Source organism: Erythrolamprus reginae, chromosome 1 (assembly GCF_031021105.1).
Source record: "Erythrolamprus reginae isolate rEryReg1 chromosome 1, rEryReg1.hap1, whole genome shotgun sequence".
Lineage (NCBI taxonomy): Eukaryota > Metazoa > Chordata > Lepidosauria > Squamata > Dipsadidae > Erythrolamprus > Erythrolamprus reginae.
In genome coordinates, this window is record NC_091950.1 from 419961616 (window position 1) to 419973265 (window position 11650).

General features: G+C 41.2%; 1 protein-coding gene across 1 annotated transcript; it reads right to left on the reverse strand.

Moving 5' to 3' along the window:
• Positions 1 to 696: 696 nt before the first annotated feature.
• CHCT1 (CHD1 helical C-terminal domain containing 1) lies at positions 697 to 11086 on the reverse strand. The gene is made up of 6 exons (XM_070731127.1): positions 10441 to 11086; positions 9169 to 9345; positions 6121 to 6296; positions 3505 to 3604; positions 3232 to 3383; positions 697 to 820 (listed from the first exon to the last, which is right to left on the reverse strand). The coding sequence occupies exons 2-6, from the start codon at positions 9232 to 9234 to the stop codon at positions 697 to 699; spliced, it is 618 nt and encodes a 205-aa protein (XP_070587228.1). The 5' UTR covers positions 9235 to 9345; positions 10441 to 11086.
• Positions 11087 to 11650: the final 564 nt, after the last annotated feature.

The following is an 11650-nucleotide window of genomic DNA, read 5'->3' on the forward strand; positions in this document are numbered from 1 at the left end:
CGCTCTATATAAGGGGATCACAATCTCCCTCTTCCTGCTTGTTATACCTCTAGCTATGCAGCCAAGCATCCTACTTGCTTTTCCTACCGCCCGACCACACTGCTCACCCATTTTGAGACTGTCAGAAATCACTACCCCTAAATCCTTCTCTTCTGAAGTATTTGCTAACACAGAACTGCCGATACAATACTCAGATTGAGGATTCCTTTTCCCCAAGTGCATTATTTTACATTTGGAAACATTAAACTGCAGTTTCCATTGCTTTGACCATTTATCTAGTAAAGCTAAATCATTTACCATATTACAGACGCCTCCAGGAATATCAACCCTATTGCACACTTTAGAGTCATCGGCAAATAGGCAAACCTTCCCTACCAAACCTTCCCCTATGTCACTCACAAACATATTAAAAAGAATAGGACCCAGAACAGACCCTTGTGGCACACCGCTTGTAACCTGTCTCTGCTCAGAATACTCGCCATTAATGTTTGCCACCCAGATGCTAAATTTAATGCTAATTGCCAGAAACATTTCATGCCAGAGAGAGTGAGATTTTGGATATTTCACTAAATGTCTGCAAAAGCCTTAACCATGAGCACCTTCAAAAAATTCAAAAGAGTCTAATTTAGGTCATCCAATAATGTGATTTATTATTTTATTTAATACACTTTTTTTTTTTTTTTTAAAAAGCTGTCTTTAATAGAGAATTGATGATGAAGAACTAGCTGTTTCTTCATTCGTGGTAAAAGAAAGCTCATCAAATTCATCGCAGGTGGCACATCGTTGCTTCATAAATCTCTTGCCTTGGATCGTTGAGCACCTGATGGAGGAACAACAGGAACAGTTTTGGGCATTTTGAAAGAACGTGCTGTACACCTCACTAGGATATTGGAACAGGGCATCTAATTCCGGTCAGCGTGGTACAGAAGCAATGCTGAGACTCTAAAAAAAGTGGAAAGATGATGAAGGGGCTGGAGACTAAATATGCCTTCTCTTTCTGCTCAAGATCCCCATGGACAATTGGTGGGCCACTGTGTGAGACAGAATGCTGGACTCGACGGGCTTTGGCCTGATTCAGCAGGGCTCTTCTTAGGTTCTTAGGTTCTTAAATCATATGATGAACGTTTGAAGGAGCTAAGTCTATCTTACCTGAAGAGGAGGAGGAGGAGGAGGAAGAGGAAGAGGAAGAAGAAGAGGAGGAGGAGGAGGAAGAGAAGAAAAAGAAGAGGAGGAGGAGGAGGAGGAGAAAGAGAAGAAGAACAACAAGAAGAAGAACAAGAAGAACAAAAACAAGAACAAGAAGAGGAGGAGGAAGAAGAAGAGGAAGAGGAAGAAGAAGAGGAGGAGGAGGAGGAGGAGGAGGAAGAGGAGAAGAAAAAGAAGAAGAGGAGGAGGAGAAAGAAGAAGAACAACAAGAAGAAGAACAAGAAGAACAAAAACAAGAACAAGAAGAGGAGGAGGAAGAGGAAGAGAAGAAAATGACAAAGAAGAAGAAGAAGAGGAGGAGGAGGAGGAGGAGGAGGAGAAGAGAAGGAGGAGGAGGAGGAGAAAAAGACAAAGAAGAAGAAGAAGAGGAGGAGGAGAAGAAAAAGAAGAAGAGAAGGAGGAGGAGAAAAAGAAACAGAAGAACAAGAAGAAGAAGAACAAGAAGAGAAGAGGAGGAGGCGGAAGAAGAGAAGAAAAAGACAAAGAAGAAGAGGAGGAGGAGAAGGAGAGGAAGAAGAAGAAGAAGAAAAAGAAGAGGAGGAGGAGAAGGAGGAGGAGGAGTTGGAAGGGACCTTGGAGGTCTTCTAGTCCACCCCTCTGCTTAGGCAGGAAACCCTACACCACTTCAGACAAATGGTTATCCAGCGTCTTCTTAAAAACTTCCAGTGTTGAAGCATTCACAATTTCTGGAGGCAAGTTGTTCCACTGGTTAATTGTTCTAACTATTTGGAAATTTCTCCTTAGTTCTAAGTTGCTTCTCTCCTTGTTTAGTTTCCACCCATTGCTTCTCCATTGCTTCTACCTTAAAGTGCTTTTGAGAATAGGTCGACTCCTTCTTTGTGGCAACCCCTGAGATATTGGAAGACTGCTATCCTGTCTCACCCTAGTCCTTCTTTTCATTAAAATAGACATACCAAGTTCCGGCAAACGTTCTTTGTATATTTTCGCTCCCAGTCCCCTAATCATCTTTGTCGCTCTTCTCTGCACTCTTTCTAGAGTCTCAACATCTTTTTTGTACAGTGGCAACCAAAACTGCATGCAATATTCCAAGTGTGGTCTTACCAAGGCCTTATAAAATAGCATTAGCACTTTACATGACTTAAATATCTGGTTTTCATGCCTAAGGCGGAACTAGAACTCACTGTCTCCTGGTAATTGGCTCAAAATCACCCAGCCAGCTTTCATACCTAAAGTGGAACTAGAACTCACTGTCTCCTGGTAATTGGCTCAGAATCACCCAGCCAGATCTCATGCCTAAAGTGGGACTAGAACTCACCAACTCCTGGTGATTGGCCCAAAGTCACCCAATCAGCTTTCATGCCTAAGGCGGGACTAGAACTCACTGTCTCCTGGTAATTGGCCCAAAGATATCCAGTCGACTTTCATGCCTACGGCAGGATTTGAACTCATGATCTCCCCACTTTCTAGCTAGCCAGATGCCTTAATCTTTGGACAGAGCAGTTCTCTTATTTATTTATTATTTATTTTTTTATTTACTGTTAGAGTTGGAAGGGTCCATGCGGGTCATCAAGTCCAACCCCCTGCCTAAGCAGGAACCCTATAGCATCCTAGCCAAATGGCAGTTCAATTTCTTCTTAAAAAATGTCCAGAGTATTGGAGTTCACAACGTCCGCTGGTAGGTTGTTCCACTGGTTGATCGTTCTGACCATCAGGAAGTTCTTTCTTATCTCCATGTTGAATCTCTCCTTGGTCAGCTTCCAGCCGTTGTTCCTCGTCCGGCCCTCTAGTGCCCTGGAGAATAAAGTGATCCCCTCCTCTCTGTGGCAACCCCTCGTATACTTGTAGACTGCTATCATGTCCGCTCTGGCCCTCCTTTTCTCTAGGCTATCCATGCCCAGTTCCCTCAGTCTCTCTTCGTAAGTCTTGGTTTCTAGACCCCTGATCATTTTGGTTGCTCTTTTCTGCACCTTCTCCAGAGTTTCAATGTCTTTTTTGAAGTGTGGTGACCAGAACTGAACACAGTACTCCAGGTGTGGTCTGACCAGGGCGTAGTAGACTGTTTACCTTTTCATAGGCATTCTTCGCTCTGGAAAATCACAACTTTCTTGAAACTTCAGACCACAACTGGCGAGCCTCCACCTATCGCGCAACTTTGCCCATTTTTTATTACTGGGCAGGCTGACCATGTCCGCATACTCCAAACAGCAGTAGACTTTCTGCAATTCAACCACAAGGAGATCATATTAGATTACATGATTATTAAAGTTGGAAGGGACCTTGAAGGTTCCGGGGATAGACTATAAATTTTATAAAAATATAAAATAATATAATCCTTACCAGGAATTTGGTGAATTGGTCTGTCTTGCTGTATCTGTACAGTTTATATAGCTGCTTCTCATCCAGGGTTGAGAAAAGGGAGACAAACCTCCAGAGCAGTCTGAAATGGAGAGGGAAGCATTTTACAGGGAGTCCTCGACTTACGGCCGTTCCTTTAGTGACGGTCCAAACTTACAACAGGGGGGGGAAAAGAACCAGGCCTTGCAATTACAACCATACAAAAAAGGGCCCAAAATACCTTTAAAAAATAGTGGAAGGAAAATGAAAAGGAGAAGGGGAAAAAAAAGCTCCAAAAAATTAAATCTACCAAGATAAATATTTAAAAGTGAGAAGAAGAAAAAACCCCAAGAAATTCAGCAATTGTCCACCCAAAAAAAGGAAGGAAAAAAGGAAAAATGAACCAGAAAAAAGAGGAAAAAAATAAAATAATAATTTTAAAAAAATTAAACAAACATTTATAAATTTAAAAATCTATAATGATTTCCATCTAAATAAAAAACTTGAATAAAAAACAAGAAAATGGAAAAAAGAAAAATTACATAATTATATATCTATAGCTATATGAATATAGCTATCACGCTAAAAAGTTTCCTAATCAAACTCCGACTCAAAGTCAAAAAAGCCCCAACATAAAAATAAAAACTATAGGTTTCAATATTCTATTTATAAAATCACAGGAAGAGGTTTCTAGGTATCTTCAAAATAAATTCTCCAAACAAAAGTAAAAAATAATATCAAATCTGTGGCACAAACTAGGCTGTGTAAATAAACTGCAGCTGGCTTTATTATGTGGTTTCAAGGTTAGAAAGCTAGATCAGTGTTTCCCAACTGTGGCAACTTGAAGATATCTGGACTTCAATTCCCAGAATTCCCCAGCCAGCATTCACTGGCTGGGGAATTCTGGGAGTTGAAGTCCAATTATCTTCAAGTTGCCAAGGTTGGGAAACATTGAGCTAGATAGTAAGAAGAGCTGGGGCAATCACTTATCTGAGATTGTATGGGGCAATGATGGCGAACCTTGTTTGGTTCACGTGTCAAAAGGGTGTTTCCTCCCTCCCATGCATGTGCACTCCCACACTCACTGCCCCTGCACATGCACAGAATTTCCCCCAGTCCCCATGCATGCAAACAGGTCTCACAGAAACCTGGGACAGTGAAAGAGTAGTAGATGCTTGGAACAAACTTCCAGCAGACGTGGTTGGTAAATCCACAGGAACTGAATTGAAACATACCTGGGATAAACATAGATCCATGTTAAGATAAAATATAGTTTTATAGTTTGAAGACTCGTCTTTGCCGCCAGGCCTGGGGCCATTAGATCTCTCCCCCCACCACCAACAAATGTGTTTAGAATAATCTATTAATTGAGTGAATGATAATTGAATGTTTTTAGTTTTTAGGATGTTTTTTAAGTCTTTTAACTGTTATTTAAATGGATCAAATTGTTTTATTTTGTATTCTATGTTTGTTGTGAGCTGCCCCGAGTCCACGGAGAGGGGCAGCATACAAATCCAATAAATGAATGAATGAATGAATGAAATAGTACAAGGGCAGATTAGATGGACCATGAGGTCTTTTTCTGCCGTCAATCTTCTATGTTTCTATGTTTAAGTGTTTTTAATAGGAAAGTGAACACAAGAAGAAGGGGACACAATCGGAGGTTAGCTGGGGGAAGATTTGAAGTAACGTGAGAAAATATTATTTTATTGAAAGAGTAGTAGATGCTTGGAACAAACTTCCAGCAGACGTGGTTGGTAAATCCACAGTAACTGAATTTAAACATGTCTGGGATAAACATTTATTTATTTATTTATTTATTTATTTATTCATTCATTCATTCATTCATTCATTCATTCATTCATTCATTCATTTATTTATTTATTTATTTATTTATTGGATTTGTATGCCGCCCCTCTCCGGAGACTCGGGGCGGCTAACAACAGTAATAAAACAATGTACAATAATAATCCAATAAATACTAAAAATGATTAAAAAACCCATTAATATAAAAAACCAAACATACATACAGACATACCACACATGAAATTGTAAAGGCCCAGGGGGAAAGAGCATCTCAATTCCCCCATGCCTGGCGGCAGAGGTGGGTTTTAAGTAGCTTACGAAACATGTATGCATCCTAAGATAAAATGCAGGAAATAGTATAAGGGCAGACTAGATGGACCAGGAGGTCTTTTTCTGCCATCAATCTTCTGTGTTTCTGTTTCTAAAATGGTCAAACGGGCAAACCTGGAAGTTTGGAAAAACAGGTTTCCCGGTTTCCCGGTTTTTCATACTCCAGAACTTTCAGGGAAGCTTCATAAAACCCCAGAGTGTGAAAAATAGCACAACAGGCAAACCGGAAGTCTGTTTTCTGAACTTCCAGTTTGCCCGTTGGGCGGGGGTTTTTTTGCACTCCGGGGCTTCGGGGAACATTTCCTAAAAGTCTTCTCACCTTGAATCTGTAGGAGAGCTATCCTTTACCTATGCACAAACGGAAAGGGACCAATCTACCTTTCTGGCTCAGATCCTATTTTACCAAAGGGCTCAGCAGACTAAATAAAACCCCTCTTGATTTTACAGCTAACGATTTCTGCAAAGAAAAAGTTATTTCCTTACTTTTTCCAGTGCTTCACTTCCCACGATTTGCAGTTATACACAAGAAACATATTGATATGTTCCCCAAGGATGTTGAGATTCTTTCTGGTGCTGAGTAGCTTCCTTTCCTTCGGGTAATCTTTTGGCATATTCAGCCTCTGGAGGGTTTTTTTAAAAGGTCTCAAGTAATCCTTGCACTGGAATGCAGAGAAGTTGGAAAAAAAAGAAAGGATAAATAGTTTCTGCTGACAGTATTACTTGAGTAAATCCCAGGAGTCATGTTTTACTTAAAGGAGACCTTGTCATTATAATATTTTTTTTAATTATTTATTTATTTATTATTTAGATTTGTATGCCGCCCCTCTCCGAAGACTCGGGGCGGCTCACAACAAGATAGAACAAATCATAAATAATCCAAATAACATTAAAATATTTAAAGATTTAAAAGAACCCCATATACTAACAGACACACACACAAGCATACCATGTATAAAATTGAACATGCCCGGGGGAGGTGTTTCAATTCCCCCATGCCTGACGGCAAAGGTGGGTTTTAAGGAGTTTACGGAAGGCAGGAAGAGTAGGGGCAGTTCTAATCTCTGGGGGGAGTTGGTTCCAGAGAGTCGGTGCCGCCACAGAGAAGGCTCTTCCCCTGGGGCCCGCCAACCGACATTGTTTAGTTGACGGGGCCCGGAGAAGGCCCACTCTGTGGGACCTAATCGGTCGCTGGGATTCGTGCAGCAGGAGGCGGTCCCTGAGATATTCTGGTCCAGTGCCATGAAGGGCTTTAAAAGTCATAACCAACACTTTGGATTGTGACCGGAAATTGATTGGCAGCCAATGCAGACTGCGGAGTGATGGTGAAACATGGGCATACCTAGGTAAGCCCATGACTGCTCTCGCAGCTGCATTCTGCACGATCTGAAGTTTCCGAACACTTTTCAAAGGTAGCCCCATGTAGAGAGCATCACCTCGAGGTGATGAGGGCATGAGTGACTGTGAGCAATGAGTCCCGGTCCATTGTCGTCATTATAATATACCATTAATATGCCATTGTCATCATTATAATATACCATTAATATGCCATTGTCATCATTATAATATACCATTAATATGCCATTGTCATCATTATAATATACCATTAATATGCCATTGTCATCATTATAATATACCATTAATATGCCATTGTCATCATTATAATATACCATTAATATACCATTGTCATCATTATAATATACCATTAATATGCCATTGTCATCATTATAATATACCATTAATATGCCATTGTCATCATTATAATATACCATTAATATGCCATTGTCATCATTATAATATACCATTAATATGCCATTGTCATCATTATAATAGACCATTGTTTCTGAACCAGGGCAACTACTTAAGAACTTAATCCATTCATTCTACAAGGCCTGGGAGAAATGGTTCAGATGGCTATCTAACTCTAAAAATGACAAAGCGAAAAATAATCAAAATTGTTTAATATAAACTAAAATAAAGATATGTATAACCAAAAATCGAATAAAAAATAATTTAATCCCTGTCTGAGTTCAATTCATTTGATAGTTATTAGAAATCTACTAATATTACAACCTATGATTAAATCTCACTAACAAAAACAATAAATATAATCCATCTAAGTCGTCACAATTCAAACGCCTGCTTGCTTGCAGGTACTACAGGAAAGACTTAATGAACTCAATCTGTATAGTCTGGAGGACAGAAGGAAAAGGGGGGACATGATTGAAACATTTAAATATATTAAAGGGTTAAATAAGGTCCAGGGGGGAAGTGTTTTTAATAGGAAAGTGAACACAAGAACAAGGGGACACAATCTGAAGTTAGTTGGGGGAAAGATCAAAAGCAACATGAGAAAATATTATTTTACTGAAAGAGTAGTACATCCTTGGAACAAACTTCCAGCAGTTGTGGTAGATAAATCCACAGTAACTGAATTTAAACATGCCTGGGATAAACATATATCCATCCTAAGATAAAATACAGAAAATAGTATAAGGGCAGACTAGATGGACCATGAGGTCTTTTTCTGCCGTCAGACTTCTATGTTTCTATGTTTCTATGTTTCTATGTTTCTATCTTACTATCTCTCTCTTCTTTCTCTCTTCTCTGTTTTTTTCTCTCCCTTTTCTCCCTTTCTACCCTTTCTTTTCCCACGTTACTGTTGGAGTATTAAATATTACAGCTATAAGATATTTAAATAAGACCTCTGAATACGAAATATTTATATATGGACAAATACCTGAAATGTATATACAATAATATATATAAACTGTGATATAACAATACTGTTTACCCCACTCCCCTCCCACTTTTCTTTTCTGTACTCCCATCCCCCTTCCCTGTTTTATTCCTTTTTGTATAAATTAATAAAGTATATTTTTTTTTAAAAAGAACTTAATTCATTCCGCAACCAGGTTCTTAAGTGGAAAGGTTTGTAAGAAGAAGCAATTTTTCCCATAGGAGTCAGTGTAAAAGCAAATAATGCGTGCAAACCCATTAGGAAAGAAATAAAAGCTCGGAATTTGGGTGGGAGGAGGAGGAGGAAGAAGAGGAGGAGGACAGTCGCTGCCGAAGGAAGAAGGTAAGGGGAGGGGAATCAAAAAAATCCAAAACTTTAAGGCTTAAAAAAAATAAGAGGGACTCTGAGACGGCGAGGAGGAGCACGCGCCTCCCATACACGCGGCGTGAGGCTGCCTCCCATCCACTGCGCCAGAGAGAGAAACCCAGGGGGAATGGCAGGAAACTGGACGGGCCTTTGTGTCGCTCTCAAATTTCCTGGGAAATTTTTCTGGGCTCGGGTTCTTAAGTAGAAAATGGTTCTTAAGAAGAGGCAAAAAAATCTTGAACACCCGGTTCTTATCTAGAAAATTTCTTAAGTAGAGGCATTCTTAGGCAGAGGTACCACTGAAGTCTCCTTTTTTAAACACCATTGTTAATCTTCGAAAGGTTGCTAAGCGAATGGTCGTAAGTCAAGGGCTGCCTGTAACTTCTGAACACTGAAAACGTTAGTAACGTGGATTTGGGGACACTTGCTATTTTAAAGGTGTCTTCGGTGAACCCGCCCACGTAGTGGACGAGCCTCACTTCGATGGGCACCATCCTGGCCGTAGCCTCTCCGACAGTGGCTTCAATCAGCTAGTAGAAGGTCAGTGGGCTTGCGGTCACTTGCAACGGAGACGAGCATCTGGATCGGTGCATCTAGATTGATTCCTGTTCAGAAGGAAAGCAGAGGTGGGCGTTCACTGTGGGCGTGGCCTGTCCGCCTGAAGGTTCTGTCAGTTGATATGGCGGCCAATGGCGGCCCACCGTGTCAGTTCCTAGCAGCATCAGTTGGTCTGTGGTCCAGATGGAACCAGATCTTCCTTCTGTCTCTGTTGGGCATTCCTCCCTTAGTAACTGTGAGACAACAAAGCCCATGTGCCACACCCTTCTCCTATCCGTGTCCACCTACTCCACTCTGCAGAGATTCCAAGTCATCCATATATTATTATTATTATTATTATTATTATTATTAACAAAAATATTTAATATTTAATAATAATAATAATAATAATCATCATCATCAATACAACACAGCAAACAAGATCACTATCCTTTCTCCCTCCCTCCTCCTCTTCCCTCCTTCCTCCTCTTCCCTCCTTCCTCCTCCTCCTCTTCCTCCTTCTCCTTTCTCCCTCCTCCTCCCTCCCTCCTTCTTCCTCCTCCTCCCTCCCTCCTCTTCCTCCTCTTCCCTCCTTCCTCCTCCTCTTCCCTTCTTCCTCCTCCTCTTCCTCCTTCTCCTTTCTCCCTCCTCCTCCTCTTCCCTCCTTCCTCCTCTTCCCTCCTTCCTCCTCCTTCTCTTCCTCCTTCTCCTTCCTCCCTCCTCCTCCTCCCCCTCCCTCCTTCCTCTTCCTCTGACCCCCCTCCTCCTCCTCTTCCCTCCTTCCTCCTCCTTCTCTTCCTCCTTCTCCTTCCTCCCTCCTCCTCCTCCCTCCCTCCTTCTTCCTCCTCCTCCCTTCTTCTTTCTTCCTCCTTCTTCCTTCTCCTCTTCCTCCACCTGCTCAAAGAGCACCAAAGGGCCCCACAATTTAACGCTAATGTAAAAAAGGTTTCTTCCATCAGAGTTAGATCAAGCTCATTGCTATCTCTACTGCCAACCGGGTGGTATTTTAAAAACCAAAAGAAAAATCCATGGAGAAGGAGTGGGAAAGATTAGGGACCATCCATCTTACCACCTTCCAAGGTCGGTAAAACAACGACCCAGATTGCTGGGAGCAAGATGCTGACTCGTGAAAAAGGCCAGGCAGGGGGTGGGGTCTCTCTTACCTCGCTGGTGGTTCGCTTCCTCCCACGTCGCACAGTTGCACCTCTTGGGGCAAAAAATCCAATCTTTTTTTAAAAGGTCAAAAACAAGATGGCGACCTCATGAACAATGCTGGGAATTTAGCTTCTGCACATGCACATGCCCCCCAAAATTAAATTAACCTTTTTGTAAAAGATGGTGGCACTCATGGACTGTCACTGACCGAACTAGTTGCGTGACATCATCGTGCCGAACCGGGAGGCACCTGTCACTGGGCCAGTGGGGGCTGTAGAGCACTGGGAAGTGATATATAGATATAAGTCTAAGGGCTATTGAAAGGAAAGGAAAAGAAAGGAATGGGGAAAGGAGAAAGGAAAAAGGAAATGTGGAAAGGGAAAAGGGAAAAAGGAAAAAGGAAAAAGGAAAAAGGAAAAAGGAAAAAGGAACGGAAATGGGGAAAAGAAAGAGGAAAGGAAAAAGGAAAGGAAAAAGGAAAAAGGAATGGAAATGGGGAAAGGAAAAAGGAAAGGAAAAAGGAAAAAGGAAGGAAATGGGAAGGAAAGGGGAAATGAAAAAGCAAAAAGAAAAGGGCAAAGGAAAAAGGAAAGGAAAAGAAAGGGAAAAAAGGAAGGAAAGAGGCAGCCAAGCAAACAAGCCAGCCAGCAAGCCGTGATGGTGTAGTTATAATGAAGTATTGCAGGCTATCTCCGCCTACAGCCAGGAGTTTGGCCTTGACCGACTCAAGGTTGTCTCAGCCTTCCGTCCTTCTGAGGTCATTAAAATAAAGACCCAGATTGTCGGGGGCAAGAGGCTGATTCTGTAAACCACTTAGAGAGGGCTATAAAACACTGTAAAGCAGTATATAACGGCTATTGTAATTGCTATCATCTTCAGCATCCTCTAATTAATGTTTTGAATTTCCCAGCTGGTGGGGAAACTCCATGTTTCCCCAAAAATAAAACTCTGTCTTATAGATTTTATTTTGAACCCCGAAATAAGTGCTGGGCCTTATTGCCATGCACTCAAAAGCCCAACTGGGCATATTACCAGGAGAGGTCTTATTCTACTTACCTTCCCTGCTAGTTTACATTGCGATGAAATGGACTTCCTCTATGGCTTTTATTGCTGTTCTACATGAACTCTGTTATAACATTTATTTATTTATTTGTTTGTTTGTTTGTTTGTTTTGTCCAATACACAGTACATATTGAAGAAAATAGACATGAAGTATTA